The sequence below is a fragment of the Callithrix jacchus genome, chromosome 7 (genome assembly GCF_049354715.1).
Source record: "Callithrix jacchus isolate 240 chromosome 7, calJac240_pri, whole genome shotgun sequence".
Taxonomy (NCBI): Eukaryota; Metazoa; Chordata; class Mammalia; order Primates; family Cebidae; genus Callithrix; species Callithrix jacchus.
In genome coordinates, this window is record NC_133508.1 from 22,328,783 (window position 1) to 22,350,561 (window position 21,779).

General features: G+C 36.3%; 1 protein-coding gene and 1 long non-coding RNA gene across 2 annotated transcripts in view; one reads left to right on the plus strand and one right to left on the minus strand.

Moving 5' to 3' along the window:
* The window catches only part of DNAJC1 (DnaJ heat shock protein family (Hsp40) member C1), a 238,681-nt gene that overhangs the window by 38,275 nt on the left and 178,627 nt on the right, over positions 1–21,779 (minus strand). The window contains exon 9 of the mRNA XM_002750091.5: positions 3,759–3,878. Within this exon, the coding sequence (XP_002750137.1) occupies positions 3,759–3,878 (120 nt within the window). The remainder of the gene's footprint in view (positions 1–3,758; positions 3,879–21,779) is intronic.
* LOC128928303 (uncharacterized) lies at positions 12,412–14,163 on the plus strand. Its single transcript, XR_008473170.2, has 3 exons — positions 12,412–12,574; positions 12,703–12,807; positions 14,027–14,163. It is a non-coding gene; the product is annotated as an uncharacterized LOC128928303 (long non-coding RNA).

The following is a 21,779-nucleotide window of genomic DNA, read 5'->3' on the forward strand; positions in this document are numbered from 1 at the left end:
AAAGGGTAAGAGTAGGAAGGGAGAGTAATATGAAATGAGGCTCAGACTAAGAGAACCACTATAGCATGAAACTGGCTAGGGGGCAGTGAGGATGAAGACAGAAAAACTAAAAGGGCAATCCTTGTCATGTTTACAATTTTGTGTAGGGCTAGCCTGACTCTAAAAGGAATATATTTGCCAGGATAACTATATATTTTAGTTCACTGATCAACCATAATGCTTATTTTCGATTGAAGAATCCACTTACATGTTTTTGAAACCAGCATAATAACAATATATAAATTTCCTCCAAGAGGAATCTCCTTGCTAGTTGAGCTATGGAAATGAAATTGGGAATTTTATGATCTTCCCTCCTCCTCTTCACTTGCATAATTGGCTACTTACATAACAACACACCTCTTACCTCACACTACAGCACTAAGCTAATTATGAAAGCCTGTTTAAATCTAGCCACCTGTCTTTTGTTTTGCTGCCGACCTGGGCCTTTTTCAAGCAGGCAGAAAAATCTCCTATCAGTCTGTTATCATAACCGGAATGCAAGAGATTAGTGACCAGGGAGAGAAGCAGAATCAGTTTCCATCATTTCAGGCAAGAGAACAGTATTACTTCACAAGCAAGAAATCTGGGGCCCCCTGACCTTAATTTAGAAAACCTGCAATTAATAATCCTGTTAAAGTTAGTTTTACATGCGAGAGAGTTTTTGTTTCCTGTTACTTTTACAATCTGAGTGTCCTTTGTGATTACCAAAATTATTTGCTGAAAGGCATATATTTACATTTAAAATATTTAATCCACAGTAAAGTAGTTCTTACAGTTTAGATATATCTGAATTAAAATATACTCCGTGTCAATTTTTTTAAAAGCTTAAAAAAAATTGCTTGTATTTATCCAGAGTACAATTTAGCAATCTAACTCTGCTAATTATGACAATTAATATACTTAAGTTCTTTCTTAATTGAGGAATAAAATAGGTTTTTAACTGTAATCTGACAACCCAAATAAAGAATCATATAAATCCCACCACTGGCACACACACCTCTCTCCTTAAAAGGTCAAGTGTTTCTTGAAGGAAAGAGAACTAAGCCTGAAGCTACAAATTTGGCAAGGAAACAGGGTCAAAAAACAGCTGTGTAAAGCCCACAAAGAACTAGTCAGGTGATCGGGTCAGTATGCAGAGGTTCTGATGACACCCAATTGAACCTGGCTTCTTTTTCATAATCGAATACTTAATGAAAACGAATCTAATTAACACCATAAGCCAAAAAGAGGCTCAAGTGGTCTTTTTAAAGTGTGGTTAACTTTCACTTAACATTATACTAGAGAAACAATATTAGCTGAACCATTTCAGCTGTTTCAATGTGATTTACAAGTCATCCGTGTGTGTTACTGAGTCTACAGACACCTGTTCTCTTTTACAGAGTGATTCTGTGTGTGTGTGTGTGTGTGTGTGTGTGCGCGCACGTGCACGCATGTGCATGTGTTGGGGGATGGGAGAGTTACTGAAATGAATAGTCCAGCCATGGAGATGATGCTTATAAAATGAAAATGCAGTGTGAGTCTACATATATACTGACATAAAAATTATAATGGCATTTTTTTGTGCAATGTAAGTTTAGATGTATTACATATTTATTTCCAAGGTACCTTTGATATTATGAAAACAGAACTAATACTCGACCAAAAAAAAAAAAAAAAAAAACCCCGAAATAAAAAACCACCACAATGTCAGGTTTTCCACTGCCATGATAAAGGGAAAAAATATCTATTGCAGACATGAAATCAGTCTCCTTTGGGTAAATCTATGGAAGAAAAAAAGGAAACATATGGGATGAATTTGCAAAAGTTTAAAAAGATGCTTTTGACTTCACCAAGACTAACTCTAGTAAATTAAGTATGTACTAGATCTATGAAGTTCTGTTGATTATATCGTGTGTATCTTGACATTTTTTAAACTTTCATCTTTCTCCTCTTAAAAACACGAATAAAAATTTACCAGGTTTTAATGACAACATACTAAAACATTGCTTTGCTCAGTTTCCTATCTGTCTTTAGCATCAACTGTAGAGCCTTACAGAAATATTATTTTAAAGTTAAAGGTGGTGCTGTCATCAAAGGAGACAGTATTATGATTATTTTTCATTAAGCAATTGAACTAAAAGTTTAGGGTCTTTTTAAACCAATGTTTTATAACTTTAAAAAATTATTTTAGTAATTTTTGATAATCACTGTATTAATTAGAAGGTCATAGTACTTATTAAAATATCAAAAACCATGGAATGTCTTCAATTTTGTCAGATATTTACTGATAAGTCATTATTAACTTCTCTTTTACAAACAACCTTAAAATGAGATAATAAAACATATACCATCCAGTAACATAACATTTTAGCAGAAGAAAAGTTATCCTTATGGTTCTTTTGTAGTCACTCAAGACAACTGGTCTCCTCATGAAACACAGCAAAAAAAAAAAAAAGGTTACAAAATACTACAGCTATTTCCCCTTATGATCAGACTTTAATTCTGAAGCAAAAATACTGCTAAACATCTTATAAAAATTCAGATTTCACTCTTTGAAATGACTTATACAGTAGTAACAATATTCATATAGATAATTTAAAATTCTCAAAGCAGGTCCATTGCAAAAACAAAACAACACAAAACTTAAAATACAAAACTTGAGTACAGGTGAAGTATTCCTAATCTAAAAGCCCAAAATTGCTAAAAAATCTGAAACTTGAATGCCAACGTGACGGATTAGGGATGCACAACCAGTAATAATTTTTGCAAGTTTCTTTCAAAGTTTATTATGGAAAGTAACTGAATAGCATTTCTAATAAGCTTTTTTTGGTAGCCATATTTAGTAATCATGTTGCAGGTTTTAAAAAATTGACAGTATCAAAGAGGCATAAAGGTATACTACAGAATTGAAGGGGAAATTTAAATCTTTGCTTTCAGTAACTCTCTAAGTATTTTTGGATCTACAGGATTTATTGAAAGTAAATTTAGTAAAGAGTATGTACCATCCTTTATGAAAATATAAATTTAATAAGTATTTTTTCTCAATTTCAATTAAACATTTACTGAGTATTTAGTACATTATACATCAGGCACTGTGCTAGGTGCTTTCTAAAAAATTCTCTGCTCTAAATTTCCTCAATAAAAGCAGCTAAAGTGTTAAGTCAAAACCTTTCCAAGTAAGTAATTTATCTTTTAAATGTTAGGTACACACACACACACACACACACACACACACACACACACTTTTTCTGTTTAAACTACTTATCAAATGGATAGTTGCGATCATTTTTGAAACAAAAAGGCCAACATCCATTTGTATTATGAGAATATTGTGCATTTAATCCAAACCACCTGTCTAAATAGTAATCGCAATCTGTACTTCAATGTTAAAAAGATCTAGCTGAAATACAACCTTCCTACTTCTGATCAGCTTGAAAGCTATTTTTTACACAGTTAAAAGGGTCACTATAAACACAAAAATTGGTATTGTTTTTGTGTGATTAGGTTACAGTAGCTTAAGTCTCTAAATACTAGAATTCCTCACACAGCTGTTAATTGTGGACCAAGGGATTGGCTCACATCTGCTTCTAGCTTATTTCATTAATGGTTCACTTTCAGGTCCTAAAAGGATTGTATCCCTTCCCCAAAGATACTGTGGAACCCAGCTATGTCTGCCTTCTACATAGCTGACTTGTTCTGGTTTGTCACTCTCCATACAATGCAAATCTTAGTGAACTCACATCTGTCACAGATCGACCCAATTCGTGGGCAATCTTTTCCCATCGACCTGGGGTCCCTCCTGGGAACTTAACCATACTTCTTGTCAGTTGGCTGAGGTCCTCTTCTGTCCATTCAGGTGCCTGCAAAACATTGGAGAAAATAAAAAGATAATTGGAAGAATAAAAAAAAGATAACTGAAACATAATTGCTGTGAAGCAAATTATTGGCAATATGCTTTCTGTAAAAAAAAAAAACTAAATTGTATCTAATAGTTTCAATAAAGATTTGAGCTGCATATTTAACACTGGAATGTAAAGCTCCAGAAGGCTATTTCATTTTCCTTTGTATACCAACTAAGAAAGGATAAATATTGCAAAATCAGGCTTTTGCAGACATTTTTTAAAAAACATTCAGTTTTGAATTAAACTGAAAAAAACATTCTCAAAGCTTATGAAATGCATCCTTGCTATAAAATGCAGTGCTGCTCAGAAATGCCTCACATAAAGTTACTATTAAAGGTTTTTTTCTTTTTAAAAAATACATACTTTAAAAAAGCAAAAAAAAAATCTTACAAGTATAAATGAAATGTGAACAAGTAAATATACTGGTCTAAAATCAGAACTGCGTCAAAACATCTTTTGATCATTCTATGTAACAATATTCAATTTTTAAATATTATTATTTTCAAGAAGTTTAGCTTGTCAGATGCCACTAGTATTTTTTAAAACTTGGGATCAGAAATAAAATTAGAAACTCTTGTGGCCAAGACTCAAATCATCAAGTCCATGTAAAGCAATATTTCACTTCATTTTGACCATTTCATTTTGGTCAACTTTTATCTTTGACCAAGTTATTAAACTAAATTTAAAAATACTGTAGAGATTATAAACACACATATGCAAAAATTCTAACAGCAAACATATTCTCTGCATTTTACTCAGCACTATCAGTGGTCAAACCCCAAAATGAGCACAGCAAAAGAAATTATTATCTAATGACAAATAACCATGTTACAATTATTTCACATTACATTTTAGTACTGAACTATTCCCCACCAGAGGCAATAAACCATTCTGGTATTAAACAATACTCCAGTAAAGCAGAGAGACTGAGGAAACCTACCTTATTTTCCTTTAATTAAAATCAAAGAAAAAGAAAGAGAGAGAGAAAGAAGGAAACCTTTGAGACAAATACCTTTTCTAATCACCATTTCCGATAATGAACAGGCATACATCAGGCAGTTTGCATTACAGAACCATCAGCACAGAACAACAGTCAGAGGTGAGTGACCCCAGGGACTATCTCCACAGCTACAGCAAAGCTTCTCCCTGACACTAATCCTCCCTGTCATTCTCCCACTGTGCTCTAACCACACTGACATCCGCCTGCCTCACTGCAAGCTTAACGGGGCCCTTCCTGACTTTTTACTGTCTCCCCCAATCAATGGTTCAAGCGTGCTCTTTTCACCATGTCCAAATGGCAGCTTCACTCATAATCAAAGTGCACTGCCCCTGTTAAAGGGCTTTCCGAAAGGCTCTCCCATTTGCATTCATTTGCAAAGCAAACTACTTTTATTCACTTTGTTCTGCTATCAAGAATGTTCCTTGAAGCAGATAAATTGGCATAAATACAACCTGCCACTTAAGAGTCAGTAAATAATAGCCAATAGTAGGGAGGATTTTATCAATCATTCTATTTTGTATCCTCTAAGAGCTGAAAGCCTTAAACATATTCATCAGTACAGCCCCTACAATACATGCATAAATTCACTTATATAAAAAGGTAGCCCACATTGGGTCTGGGTCAGAATTTCTTTGATATTTAATGAATATCAGAAATCTAATTATTCATATCAGATGACTTAAAAATTTACACGGAGGGTTTTTCTTTCTTTTTCCTTGTCTTTATTTAAGTAGAAAAGCATTATTCTTATTCAGCTACTATTTAGAAGAATATAATTGGATTTTCAAGGAAATCATAGTTTTATTGCTAAAAGCTTTAGTAAGTAGACCAATTGGTTTCAGAAATTCAAAAGACTTAAGGTTTAGACAGAATTTAAATAAGCTTACAGTAAAAGATCATGCCAGGATGAGCATGAAGTTGATCACTGCATAAAGATATAGATCAAACCATATAGCATTTATAAAATCACACTAAATCAAAGTATCTAATTTCTATGCTATTTTAACATTTTTAGAGTAAAAAATTTCCAAAAATGTTAAAAATAGAAATCATTGCTTCATATAGTAAACGAAGTCTTTAAAATAATTCCTAGTTTTAATAGATCTGTTTCCCAATACTCTGCATCCATAAACACTGGCATTAAAAACAAATCTGATTTTATTTAGATTAATGACAGTCAAAGTATAGTACCACATTTTTTTCTGAAAAATAAAAATTTTGTATAAAGTATTTGGATTGAATTCCTGAAAAATCACCTACTACTATGACAGTCTTAAGTTTCATAGTTATTTTATGGCCATAATTTTTATTATTAATATTTTTGAAGAAGCTCGACAGTGACTAGGTCCATAACTTGAAATCTAAGAGAACCCTTTTAGCAATGCATTATTCTCCCTCCTACAGTTGTAAGGCACTTTGGTGAATGTGTAATTCCTCGGCAATAGTTAGTTGAGTCTTTAGAAGCAACAGAGCCTACTGTGATCCAGCTACTACAGCAGCCATGAGGGTGGCCATGGTGTGAATGTATTCTCCCTGTTCTAATCTGAAGCCAACTGTAGCTGTGAAAGTCAAATGAATGCATAAGCACACTGCTTTGCCACTTAAAACCATGTGTGTCCAATATTACCGAAACACTGGGCCAAATATTCCTCTCTACAGTAAAGTAATGGAAGATACCACATGGTGTGGGGACAGCTGTTGGTTGTGACTACACAAGCATTCCAATTTTGCATCAGAAAAGCCCATTCTGGGAATAAATCTCCATACTGAATACAAAATAAAAAGTTTTCAAATTATTCAATATTTTAATGTAATGACCTCAGAATATAGCAACCAAAGTAAGAACTGATATGAAAACTTAAGTTATTCCCAAATAATGTATTTTGGAATGGATTTTTGCCATAAAACCCACAATGCTTTATTTGGTGTCTTTGAAAATCCTCTATATTCTTGGGCTAGGGCTGTATTTTTAAAGTAATCAATATGCATGTTTCCCCTCTCAGCTTTGGACTATAAAATGTTAATTAGAAAGTATCATGTAATTTATTTGGCACTAAGAATTATGGCCAACTTAAAAAAATGTTTAATGTACTTATTAATTGTATTTTTATACTTTAATGACAAAAGGCTCATTTTTATCTAATAAATACTGAAGCTCCCTAATGAGCAATATTTCTTTTGAAATGACTTAATAGTCATTATTTATATAAATACAGAAGCTAAAATTCTGGATTCAACTATTTTTGGCAGATTCAGCTCAACTCACAAATTCTCAGAAATTTTATCCAAGAAAATAATATCCTTACATAGCATCACCCAGTTAATAGATAACACATTATGAGATATACATAATAATATAACACATTAGATATACATATTAGATATATATAACACATTATTATATAGATATATATCTAATATGTATATATTAATATATATCTAATATGTATATTAATATACATAAAATTATATAAAGACATATACCTTAGATACATATCTATTTTTTTAAAGAAACTATTCTTAAAAACAAAGACCACAAACTAGCAGCAAATATATATATATAATGTATATATCTTAGATACATATCTATATAATTAATTATATATAATTAATATAATATACATATTAGATATATATATTTCATAATGTGTATGGGCTGTCTAATAATCTAGTATCTCTTACCCTCTTAAGTTCTGTAAACACTTTTAGTTAGTGCATTTAATTTAGTGCACAGTTTTCAGCTATACAATTTTCCTTTCCAATTTAAAAATGGAGGCATGCTCTTGACAAATATATATAAATACATGGTAAGAAAAGAACAACAAAATTGAAAACCTAAAAACTAAAAATTAAAAGCTAAATCACCTCAAATGTCTTTTTACTCTTAGGAAGAGAAATTCTTCTTTGAGGCCTATCTTCCTTGCTTGCAGTTGGCTGCCTTCTTGCTATGTTCTTCATATGGCCTTTTGCGTGTGCGTGCAGGTGAGTGTGTGTGTTTATGTGGTGGGGTGGGGGGGACTCGGGGAGTCTGTTCTCCCTTTTCCTCTTCTTATAAGAATACCAATGCTATCGGTTTAGGCCCCACCCTTCCGACTTCATTAACCCTAATTATCTCCTTACAGGACCTGTCTCTAAATACAGTCACATTGGGAGTTTGGGCTTCAATATATGAATTGGGGGGCACACAATTCCGTTCAGAACAGGGAAGACACAAAAAAACAAAAACTGAAACAGAAGTCCACAGTTTGGCCCAACTGGGTTTTTAAAATTCACTGAAAGAATTTATATAATACATAGATAAAAGGACAGAAATTGGCTTTTGTGCCTCTATTAACACTGGTTCTGAATTAACAACTGCTGAAATATACCAATCGACAAAACTTTATGCCCTTAATTAATATTGGGGATCCCCCTAAATTTAAACGAGAGTACTCCTATAATATTAGGGGATTTACTGAACATAATATAAAGGACAAGTAGGCAAGCCTCACCCTAACCACAGGAATTTTGTCTTGTCTTAATTCCCCATGGTCATCACACCTGTTGTTCTAAAATAATCCCAGAGTGGTCATGGACTCTCTGACCCAATGAGTAATGAATTAATTTTAAGTCTTTGACAGTAACAAATTGCCTTTTAAAATAGACCCCACAGACCTACTGCTTCCCCATTAAAACATTTAATATAGTCAAATGTAAATTAAAACAGGGCCTTTAATGATTGAAACCTCTTATACAAGACCTGTTTAGAAAAGGGGTGATTATCCCCACTGCCTGTCCATTTAACAGACCAATTTGACCAGCTTTTATACTTGGGAGGAATGAATGGTGCCTCCTGGTGATTACTTCAACCTCAATGCTGTGGACCTCACCAAGGACCCATACCCAGTATAACTGAAATTACTGACTTCATCTAACCAGCAACTGGTAGCTATTATATATTTGGTGAATATGTTTTGTTCAGTGCCTATTTCAACACTCTTAACTGCAGTTTGCCTCCTAAAGGACCCAATACAGTTTTACCCAGCTAGCACAAGGTACCTGTAACATACTATCTTGGAGAACAAGATAGAAACTCCACCTTACTTTTCCCAGGAATGCAGGTATGACATCACACTGATGACTTCCTCTGCTGAGGAGATTCCTTTGATACACTTACACAGGACATACAAATGCAAAGGAGCTCAGGGGGTGACCCACTGCCTCACACATAGAGCAAGGCCTTCATTGATTTCTGAAAATAATTGGATAAACTGAAGGCTGCTCCATCCATGACACTGTTTAAAAACAGCTATTGAGCCTCTCAGCACCGACAACTTCTTTTAGGTTCTTCTGAGTTCTGGAGGAAACATACTTCTCATTACAAATTGTACTAAGCTCATATATGTTGGTACTTGAGAAACGAATCACCTCAAATGGGGCCCTTTCTAACCAAAGGTTCTAGAATCTGTCCAAATTGCAAAACAATTGACATTCCTGTGTGTCTCCCGCAGACTACGTAATTGTAGATTTAGTAGTCTTCTATCAGTGTGAGAGTTGTGTACAAGTAATAAAACCATAAATATTTGGATTTTGCCAAAATTAAAGGTATTTTGGCATTGGTATTTTAAAGAAACTATTTTTAAAAACAAAAAGGAAGACCACAAATTAGTAGCAAATATTCATAACACATATCAGAAGAAAGATTTGTATCCTAACCTGTCTATTCATTCTCCTACTAATGGATATTTTGGTTGCTGCTGGCTTTTGGTTGTTATGCATTATGAATGAATACAGCTGCTGTGGACATTGTGCACAACTCTTAGTGGTCGGGTTTTAATCACTCACATATAAATACAGAGGAGTAGAACTGCTAAGGTCATAAGGAAGGTGTACATCTAACTTCATAAGAAACTACATGAGTATTTTTTCTATAGAGATGGTATTTTATACTCTAATCAGCAGTGCATGAGTGTTCTTGTTCCACATCCTTACTAACACTTGATGTGGTCAATTGTTTTAATTTTGACCATTCTGGTAGGACTGAAATGTATCTTACTGTGGTAATAATTTGCATTTTCCAGATGACAAATGATCTTGAGTATCTTTATATGTGCTTATTAGCCAGGTAAATAATGCTTTCTTGAAGTATGTTTTCATGTCTTTTGACTATTTGTTAATTGGGTTGTCTTATTAGTTTTAAGAGTTTTTTATATTTTGTAGATACCAGACCTTTATCAGATATAAGTATTACCAATATTTTCTTCTGGTGTACAATCTGTATTTTCTTTTTTAATAGCTTTTTAGCTTTTTAGAGACAGAGCTTTGCTCTGTTGAGCAGTGGCACAGTATTGCTCGCTGCAGCCTCGAAATCCTGGGCTCAAGTGATCCTCCCACCTCGGCCTTCCAGTTTTGGGATTACAGACATGAGCCACCACTCCTGGCCCCTATATTTTCATTTAAAATTCTTTATCTTTTATTTTGAAATAGCTTTAGGTTTATAGAAAGCTGTAAAAAATAGTACAGAGTTCCCATATACTCTTTATTCAGCAAACTATGGTGTTAATTATACAGCCATTGTGTTAACAAGCCAGCCTCAGGGTGTTCCTCAGTGATTCCCACCTCCTAATATTAATGCCCTTGTGTAGTATCCCCTTCCACAGTGTCTACGGCTGACCTGTAAAAACAATAGGATACTTACTGTGGAAGTGACAGTGTGTTTTCTAAGGATAGGTGGTAAAAGACATATATAGGTTCTGCCTTGCTCTTTCTTGGGTTACTTGTCTCTGGGAGAAGCCAACTGCCAAAAAGTAAGACCATTCAAGCAGCCCAATGAATAGGCAGTAACAGGAAGAGACAGTGACTCCCTCAGGGTCAAAGGGCAAACATTCTTATTGTCCAGTATAGTGAAGATATTGGCTCCTCAGAGGAATGAGTAGCTATGCTTATTGCCTGCTGTAAAAAATTTGAGTTCCCTAAATTCAGGATTCCTTGTTTGTAATACACCCCGCTTGCTGTTTAGGAGTCAGTTGGCCCTCTTTACTCTGAGGGAACTGAGCTCAGAGAACAAGCAAAAAAAATGCTGCTACTCTAGCTACTGCTACTGCTGTGAGCAACAAATTGCCCTCTGTCTCTGACCCAGGAGTCTCATGTCTTCTACCAGCATTCATGAAACTATACCTTATTTGCTCACAAGTAAGGTGAAATCTCCAACCCTTCACAGTTTCTAACAGTTTTGGTGTTAAGAATGGCATTCTCAGAGAGACTCTTCCTCTTTCTGAATGAGGGCCTTGTAGAAATTTGCAGAAGTTCCTGGGCACTTACGGTGAATATGTTAATTAAATTATATTGTCAGTAAGAGTTGTGCACAATTTTGAAGCATTTTCATCATTCTGAAAAGATACTTCTTATCCTTTAGCAGTCACCCTTCATTTGTCCTAACTACTTCAGCCCTAGACAACCACTAATTTACTTTCTGTCTCTACAGATTTCCCTCTTCTGGGCATTTCATATAAATGGAATCATGTAATACGTAGTCTTTTACTTAGCATAAAGTTTTCAAGGTCCATGTAGTAGGACATGTCAGTACTTCATTTCTTCTTACTGCTAAAAATATTCTATTGCATGGGGGGAGAGACTACATTTTGTCTGTGTTGCCCATTTGATGGACATTTGGGTTGTTTCAACTTTTTGATTATTATAAATAATGCTGCTGTAAACATTCATGTGCAGGTTTCTGTGTGAAGGTATCTTTGATTTCTCTTGGGTATACACCTGGGAAAACTCTCAAACTGTTTTTCGTTTACTTTCACACAAGCAAAAAAACAATTAATACAAAAGAAGGCTTCTGTGACCCTATGATATGTGGGGATTTCTCTCACCAGCAAGCAAGCAATCAATTCTACAGGAGATATCAACTGGGTGTCCACCAATTCAATTCTGACCCTATCTATCTGGAGACAGTGTCAGATCCCATAGGACTCTGGATCCAGTCCCCAAGACTCCCTACCAGACCCCCAACCCAGTGGAACTCTGGGCCTCCAGAACTTTTGACCAACTGGTTTCCAGTTGGGGTTCCATGACCTCCTCTTTGGGTTTAAATAATTTGCTGGAGTGGCTCACACAACTCAGGGAAATATGTTTTAGCGGTTTATTTTAAAAGATATTACAAAAGATACAGGTGAAAAGATATTTAAGGTAAGGGATGGGTGAAGGGAGGCAGAGCTTCCATATCCTTTCTGGGCACACCACCCTCCAGGAACCTCCACATGTTCAGCTATCCTGAAGACCTCTGAACCCTATCCTTGTGAGTTTTTATGGAGGCCTCATTATGTAGACAAGATTGACAACCATGTAAAAAATGTGACTGGACAAAAAGGTCTCATACTAATAAGAGTAGGGAAACCCAGCCAGGCTTGTCTGTTCAGAATCTTCTTGGTCTCTCTGTGCAGCATTCCTTCCTCTAGAGTATGGGGCAGGACCTTCTCTGGAATGAGAATCTTATGACTCACAATCAGACAGTTCTGGTTTGGGCAGGTGAAAGGAGGGCAGGAGGTCAGAGAGAGAGATTTTGTTTCCTGAAGGCTGCTCTTGCCCTCAATATTGTAACAAAAGACTCTAACAAGATCTATACGAGTTATGAGCCAGGAATTGTAGAAAAAGTGCAATATATATATAGGTATATAGTTTTATTAAAATTACCGAATTATATTATGATGGCTTCTTTACATAACTGTTTTCCTCTATAGATTATAATCTCCTAAAGTTTTGGGACTATGCCTCTCACTTATATATTCTTAATGCCAGGAAACACATTATAAAGTCAATGAATAACTGCTGAATGAGTATTTTGAGGACAAATAGAAGAACCCATAAGCAAATCGATGGGAAGCCTACCAGGCCACTCTGGAGGTAGGAAAATAAATTCTATATATATTAACAGACATGTATAACTCACACATAAGTGAGAAATGACAATAATTACATATTTCTCCTAGGATTCATGACACTCAGAATGAAGACTTCTTGCTTTACAGTTAGAAGTCTACCAAATAGATACTTTTACATCTCAAGGGACATTTTAGTTTATAGATTTATAGCTCTTAAAATTAAATGCGACCTCAAGGGAACAAATATTCTGTCTTTAGGCAGAATATTTTTTTTTTTAATTTTTTTTAATTTTTACATTTTTTTTTTTTTTAAAGACGGGGTTTCACCATGTTGGTCAGGCTGGTCTTTAACACTCGACCTCAGGTGATCCACCCACCTTGGCCTCCAAAGTGCTTGGATTACAGGCATGAGCCACCATGCCCAGCCAGGCAGAATATTTTCTGTATTACCCTATTCAGGGAAAAAAAACCTGAGACTAAACTGGTACACTGGAATCTACCATTTTGAAAGCATGAAGGGTAACATTTTTAGTTATGTTTAGTTTTGTTATATTCTTTTACACTCATTTCAATAATTGGAGACAATCGGCTGGGCAGAGTGGCTCAAACCTGTAATCCCAGAACTTTGGGAGGCGGAGGCAGGTGAATCACTTGAGGTCAGGAGTCCAAGACCAGCCTGGCCAATATGGTGAAACCCCATCTCTACTAAAAATACAAAAATTAGCTGGGTATGGTGGTGCATGCCTGTAATCCCAGGTACACAAGAGGCTGAGGCAGGAGAATCGCTTGAATCCAGGAGGTGGAGGTTGCAGTGAGCTGAGACGGTGCCACTGCACTCCAGCCTGGGTGAAAGAGCGAGACGCTGACTCAAAAAAAAAAGAAAAATAGGCCGGGCGTGGTGGCTCATACCTGTAATCTCAGCACTTTGGGAGGCTGAGGTGGGCAGATCACGAGGTCAAGAGATCAAGACCATCCTGGACAACATGTTGAAACCCCATCTCTACTAAAAATACAAAAATCGGCTGGATATGGTGGCACATGCCTGTAGTCCCAGCTACTCAGGAGGCTGAGGAAGAAGAATCACTTGAACCAAGGAGGCGGAGGTTGCGGTGAGCAGAGATCCCACCACTGCACTCCAGCCTGTCAGCAGAGTGAGACTCCCTCTCAAAAAAAAAACCTAATAAAATAAATTAAATAAATAAATGGAGACCATCTTGAGAAAATTTTTTTTTTTTTTTTAGATGGAGTTTCACTGTTGTTACCCAGACTGGAGTGCAATGGCACGATCTTGGCTCACCGCAACCTCCGCCTTCTGAGTTCAAGCAATTCTCCTGCCTCAGCCTCTTGTGTCTCCTGAGTAGCTGGGACTACAGGTGCGTACCACCATGCCCAGCTAGTTTTTTGTATTTTTAATAGAGACAGGGTTTCACCCTGTTGACCAGGATGGTCTCGATCTCTTGACCTTGTGATCCACCCGCCTCGGCCTCCCACAGTGCTGGGATTATAGGCGTGAGCCACTGCGCCTGGCCAGAAAACTTTCTTAAGTTCATGAGGTAATCAATGTCTGAGCCAGAGTAAGACTTTAACAATTTTAGCCCAATAATCCACTCAGCTTTTTGGGTTAGAAATACAAGTGTTAAACTGTGACTGAAAATGGGCACATATATATTGTATCACAGTTATGTATAAGTAGTTAGGTATAAAAAATATATCAAGCCAAATTGTTGAAGTGGGATACCTCTGAATAGTTTCATAAAATTAAGGTAGGATTACAATTTTAGGTGTCAGAACAGTCATGACAAGGCTTGAAATTCTAAAGATCAGGATAAATGATTTTTATTCTGGAAAATAATTTTCTTTCCAGTTTTGTTATATTATCTAGTATCAAAGTCCTAGATATAAACCAGGTACACAGAAAATATTAATACATGTTAAATTGAAAAAACTACCATGGTCGGTAGTTTCAAATATTAGCCACTAACAAGAGAAGGTCTGTGTAATTTACAGAAAAGAGATAAGAATGCAGGTAGGGAAGACATAATAAAGAGGAATAATTTGTAAATCATGACAATTTAAAAAAATAGGTGTTATTTAGGTCTTTATTAATCTCTGCCAGTTCAAAGAAATTTGAACTGAAATCCGCAAAATCACAAGCAAAATCTATTAGAGGAGCTTTTTAGGAGAAAACTAAAACTTAGATGAATTGTAAGCTTAATAGCTGCTTTTTGGTAAAGGCAAAAAATGTTCCTGTGTTAACCAAATTTCCTTATGACCAGTGGAACACATCTGTAAGGTGGTTCCTAGGATGGGATGGGGAAAGTGATGTCAAAAGCGTAGAAACCAATCTCCTACCGGGTTCAAATCACAGCATGACACTGTTGACTATGCTCATATATGTGCACTCACCTATTTAACTACATTTTTACATAGAGCGGGTTTTATTTCCTAACTTAACATTTGGTCTGATTTTTCTACCACTGATGTATATTTTCCTTACTCTCAATAAAAAGTTATTGTCATATTTTCTTCTTCTGTATTCCCTTCTATGTCTTAAAATTTCTGGCTTCTGATATGCTTTTTATTTACATATAAACCCAGGGTGTCTAATCTTTTGGCTTCCCTGGGGCACACTGGAAGAAGAGTTGTCTTGGGCCACACATAAAGTACACTAACGGTAACAATAGCTGATGAGCTTAAAAAAAAAAATGTAAAAAAAAAAAAAATCTCATAATGTTTGAAGAAAGTTTACAAATTCATGTTGCGCCACATTCAAAGCTGTCTTGGGTCGCATGCAGCTGGTGGGCACCATGGTTTGGACAAGCTTAAAATAAACCATAGCAGTCTATAGTTCTTTTAGTTTGAATAATAATAAAAAAATTAAGTGCATTGTTACTCTTTCATGTGTTTCAATACTTGAGAATAAAAGCTGGATACAATAAACGTATCAACAGGTAAAAACATATGGACAAATTCCTGAGTATCATAGCATACACTGTGCCTGATACACAGCAGGCTTACAATAATTGATTGAATAACTGGTTGATTAGCAGAATAAATGACAGAGAGAAACAGGAAGATTCTGGGCATTATGAGAGAGGCAGGAATTTACCTCTAAAAAGTTCTTCTGGCACATAACCATACAGACTAAATTCACTTGCTTTTCTGAAGGAATACCAAACCTTCCATTCAAAAACAGTAGCCGTATTAAGAGAAGCTGTCATATCCCACACCAAAACTAGGCTAGGCAAGAAGAGAACTGTATTTGAGAGAGGGATTTCAGACAGACTTTGTTCTCAATGCTAAATGCAGCTGAAGTGTCAGAGTTCTATAAATATTATTTACAGATATACAAACGTGATAAACAACAGAGTACTAGTGTCTCAAAACAGGAAAAGTTCAGCAACACAGGATGGTGGAAATACAGCTGAGTACACGAAGCAAGGTATAAGTTGAAGACATGTATTAAGGCCCTAGAAAATAATAGTATTTAACAAATGTCACCCTGGGTTACTGAACTTCTAGTCCTCTGGAGGGACATGAAAGGTGATGGAAGTCTTACCTTTCTGTTTCCTACCAGCCTGGGTCAGCCACATTGCTCCCATCCAGCTCTCAATTCCCACCCAGTTCACAGGAGTGTCACAAACCTGCCCTTATTCTTTTATTTTTTAATCGCGGTAAATTATATATAACATAAAATTTGCCGTTTTAACTATTTCCCCCACCCCCCCTTTTTTTTTGGAGTCTCCCACTGTCACCCAGGCTGTAGTGCAGTGGTGCGATCTCGGCTCACTGCAATCTCTGCCTCCTGGGTTCAAGAAGTTCTCCTGCCTCAGCCTCCCGAGTAGCTGGGACTATAGGCGTGCACCACCAGGCCCAGCTAATTTTTTTTTTTCTATTTTTAGTAGAGATGGGGTTTCACCATGTTGGCCAGGATGGTCTCCATCTCCTGATCTCATTATCTGCCTGCCTCGGCCTCCCAAAGTGCTGGGATTATAGGTATGAGCCATCACACCCAGCCAAGCATTTTACTTTTTAAAAATTTATTATTATTGTTGTTATTTTTGAGATGAAGTTTCACTCTTGTTGCCCAGGATGGAGTGCAGAGGCATGATCTCAGCTCACTGCAACCTCTGCCTTGCGGGTTCAAGTGATTTTCCTGCCTCAGGCCTCCCCAGTAGCTGGGATTACAGGTGCCTGCCACCATGCTTCGCTTTTTGTATTTTTAGTAGAGACGGGGTTTCATCATGTTGGCCAGGTTGGTCTTGAACTCCTGACCCCAGGTGATCCACCTGCCTTGGCCTCCCAAAGTGCAGGGATTACAGGTGTCAGCCACTGCACCTGGTCAACTATTTTAAAGTATATAATTTTAAGTGCACCATTCAGTGGCATTAAGTACATTCATATTGCTGTACAAACCATCACCACTTTCCATCTCTAGAACCTTTTCATCATCCCAAACTGAAGCTCTATACTCATTAAACAATAACCCCCATCTCTCCCTGTCTCTAGTCTCTAGAAAACACATATTTGCATCGTGTGTCTATGGATTTACTTATTCTGGAAATGTCATAAACATGGAATTATATAATATGTGATACTTTGCTTCTGATTTCTTTCACTTAGCATAATGTTTCAGTGTTCAATCCCAGTGTAGCATGTACCAGTCTGTTTTATGACTGAATAATGTTCCGTTGTACATATGTAACATAGTTAGTCAATCTAGTGATGAACATCTGGGCTCTTTCCACTTCTTGGCTATTGTGAATGAATGATGCTGCTCTGAACATGACTGCATGTGTTATTTGTTTAGCATTCATTTCCAATTCCTTTGTATGTATACCTATGAGCAGAATTGCTGGGTCACATGGTAACTCTACCATGTTTCTTTTTAAGGAACCACCAACTTATTTTAAAAAGCAGCTGAGATATTTTACATTCTCACTAGCAACGTACAAGGATTCAATTTTCTCCATGCCTTCACATTTCTTATTTTCTGTTGCTATTGTTATAGCAATTCTAGTGGGTTTGCAGTGCTATCTTCTGTGGTTTTGATTTTCATTTCCTCCATGAATGTCTTTTCATGTGCTTACTTACAGTAAATCTTTTTTGAAGAAATGTCTACTAAAATCCTTTGCTCATCTTTCAACTAAGTTTTGTTGTTGTTATTGAGTTGGACTACTTCACATATTGTGGATATTAATCCCTTATCAGATAGATGATAGAAAATATATCGACCAGGTGCAATGGCTCACACCTGCAATCCCAAAGCTGTGGGAGGCTGAGGTGGGCAGGTCACTGGAGGTCAGGAATTCAAGATGAGCGTGGCCATATGGCAAAACCCCATCTCTCCTAAAAATACAAAAATTACCTGGGCGTGGTGGTGGGTTCCTGTAGTCTCAGCTTCTCAGGAGGCTGAGGTGGGAGACTGGCTTGAACTTGGGAGGCTGAGGTTGCAGTGAGCTGAGATCATGCCACTGCACTCCAGCCTGGGTGACAACAGTGAGATTGTCTCAAAAAAAAAAAGAAAAGAAAAGATATCATATATGCAAATACTTTCTCCCATTCTGTGGGTTTCATTTTTACTCTCTCTCCTTGTTTTATTTTAGAGACAGGGGTCTCACTATGTTGCCCAGGCTGGTTTTGAACTTCTGGGCTCAAGCACTCCCCAGCCTCAGCCTCCCGAAGTGTTAGGATTATAGGTGTGAGACACTGTGGCTGTCCATTTTTACTCTCTTCATGGTATCCTTTGATATACAAAAATTTTTAATTTTGATGAAGTCTAAGTTATCTATTTGTTTTTCTTTTGTTGCCCAAGCTTTTGCTGTCCAACCCAAGTATTTGCAGTATCCAAGAAAACTTGCCAACTGCAATGTCAAGAAGCTTTCCTTCTACGTTTTCTTCCAGTAATTTTATAATTTTAGCTCTTATATTAATATCTTTGACCCATTTTTGTAAACTTTTCTAGATAGTTTATGGTAATAGTCCAACTACACTCTTTTGTAAGAGGATATTCAGTTTCCCCACCACCATTTGTGGAAAAGACCGTCTCTTCCACACTGAATGATCTTGGCAGCCTTGTTGAACGTATTTGACCACATATGCAAGGATTTATAACTAGGCTCTCTATTTTATTTCACTGGTCCATACATCCATCCATGTGCCAGTACTGTAGCTTTGTAGTAAGGTGCAAAATCAGGAAGTATGAGTTCTCCAACTCTGTTCTTGTTCAAGTTTTTTTTTTTTCTTGTGGATCCCTTGAGATCAATTTTGATGGGGTCTGCAGTGAATATGATTGCCCTGGGTAGTACTGTCATTTTAATAACATTAAGTCTTCCAATCCATGAATATAAGATACTTTTCCATTTATTTAAGTCTAGATTTTATAACTGCTGACGTTTTGCCATATCTGTTTTACCTCTGCAACATTCCACTTTTTCATTTCCTATTTTAATCAACAGTAATCTGGTTCTCCTTACTTTGGGAATATTCCTTTTCTGGTTCTGATTCCTCAGTTTCTCTCCTAGATGTTTTTCTTCTATGTGCTTCCCTGATTTTAGCTATCCAATGTATGTCAAGGTCCCCAGCAGTTACATCTCTAGCTCTGATTTCTTTCTTTTTTTTTGAGACAGAGTTTTGCTCTGTTGCCCAGGCTGGAGTGCAGTGGCATTATCGCACTCACTGCAACCTCTGCCTCCCAGGTTCAAGTGATTCTCCTGCCTCAGCCTTCTGAGTAGCTGGGACTACAGGCATGCGCCACCACGCCCAGCTAATTTTTGTATTTTTTAGTAGAGATGGGGTTTCACCATGTTGGTCAGGATGGTCTTAATCTCTTGACCTTGTGATCCACCTGCCTTGGTCTCCCAAACTGCTGGGATTGCAGGTGTGAGCCACCACACCTGGCCTCTAGTTCTGATTCCTTAAATTCTACATTAACAATTATCTGCTGAATATTTCCTGATGTATGTCCTACTTGTATCATAAACTTGGCACATCCCAAACTGATTACATATCATTCTGTCTGCCAAACTATCACCTCCTAACTGTGCCCCATATTTTTGTTAAGTGTACCTCTCTCCTCCAATCAGCAAGTAGGCATTTTTACTTCTTCCTCCCCCTTATTGCATTATCCAGTCAATTGACTTCTTGAATCCTGAACATTCAAGATTTGTCCAGTCTCTCTTCTGGTCTCTATTTCTATTAGCCACTAAATTCAGGAATTTATCTCTTACTAAGATGATTGCAAAAATCTTCTAATTGTACTTCTCTTCCCTTTGATTTTGTATACTTTTGCAGTGAAATGTTTCTAATACATAGACAATATCACTTCACTGCCTAAATGATTTTAATAGTTCAACTTCTCCTTCAAGATCTATGATTTGGCTGCAACCTACTTTTACAAACATGTTTTCTCTTTATCATTCCAAGTATCCTTTGACCCAGCTGAACTAAATTACTCACTGGCCCTGTTAATATGCTTTGAGCAGTTCTGTCTCAAGAGTGATTTATTCCTCAGTGTCTGGAATGTTTTCCCCACCCCACTTCTAAGTCTTTCATAAAAATCTTTTTTTTTTTTCCTAGGTGGAAGTAATCTTGCCATCTGCTAAACTGTAATAGTACTTTAAACCTCTCACAAAGTGCACCTCAAAACATGCTTATTTAGCTCTTTGTCTAACCTTTTTAACTAGATGATATAGTGTCAGTGGTTAAGAGCATGAGTTCTGAAGCCAGTGAAGTGGGTGTGAATCATGGCTATGTCATTTATTAGCTAAGTAGTTTGGGAAAAGTTGCCTTGCCTCTCAGTTTTCTCCTGTGTAAAATGAGAAAAATAACAACATCTACCAAATGGAGTTGCTGTGAGAATCAAATGAATTAATACATATGAAGTGCACAGAACAGTACCAGGCACATAGTAGTCACTTAATAAATGTTAGCTAACATTCAGGACAAAATTGAATATGTCTTATATATCACTGTACCACCTACTCACAATGTTTTCCACCAGCAGTTAGATGATAACTTTATTTAAAAAATTATAACCAACAAAATATTAGATAATGTAAAGTATTATACAACCAAATATAAGATTAAGTGGCACAGAAATGTGCTACTAGAAATCAGATAGGGGAAAGATCATTGTAGGATAAGTTTGTAAGAAAATATTTTATGAAAGAGGGGCTCCCCAATGAAATAGTGTTTAAAAGACCTAATGTGAGAGAAGCAAATAGTATGAACTGATAGGATAATATTCAAAGTATTAGGAGGCATGAGATAAGAGACTGGACTAGGATGGTAACACTGAGGGATTTCAAAGAAAGAGATGAAAACAGAGAGATAACACCAGGATAAATTGGACTTGTAAAACAGTAAGAAGTTTAAAAAAAAGGATATATAATTCTGAGTTTATGGTATTGTCAAAATAAGGTACAAGTACAGATATAAGAAAGTTGGGAGAATTAAGTTCAGTTTTATCTATGTTGAATTTCAGGTACATTGAATGCCATCTTATGGCAAGGTCCTGTAGACAGCTATAAAGATAAGGTGACAGGTTTTAAAGATGTAAATTGAGAAGTCCTCAGGATAGAATGAAATGAAATGAGGCACAAATGAACTGGCAGGAGTAAATATGGAGGATGAATAGAGGATGAAGGAGTACAGTTTGTGGGAAAATTCCACCTCTGCCTTCCCAAAATTACGGATTGTCTCTAAGATTAATAGTCCAATTATCAAAAACTGTCAATGAATGTTCTGATGAAGAATATATATAATCTCAAAAATTGGGAACAACGAGTAATATCTACCTGTTTCTCTAGTGATAATATAACTTTCATGAGAGCAGGGGTCATTATGTTCTCAAATGTATCCCCTGTACTTAATTCAGTACCTTACACATAGTAGTCAATATCTTTCTTATCAGTTGAATGAATAAATAAAAAGCAGCGAAAAGTATGCTTGTGGATGAAGAGTATCAATATTAAATACCTAGGATGGTGTGTA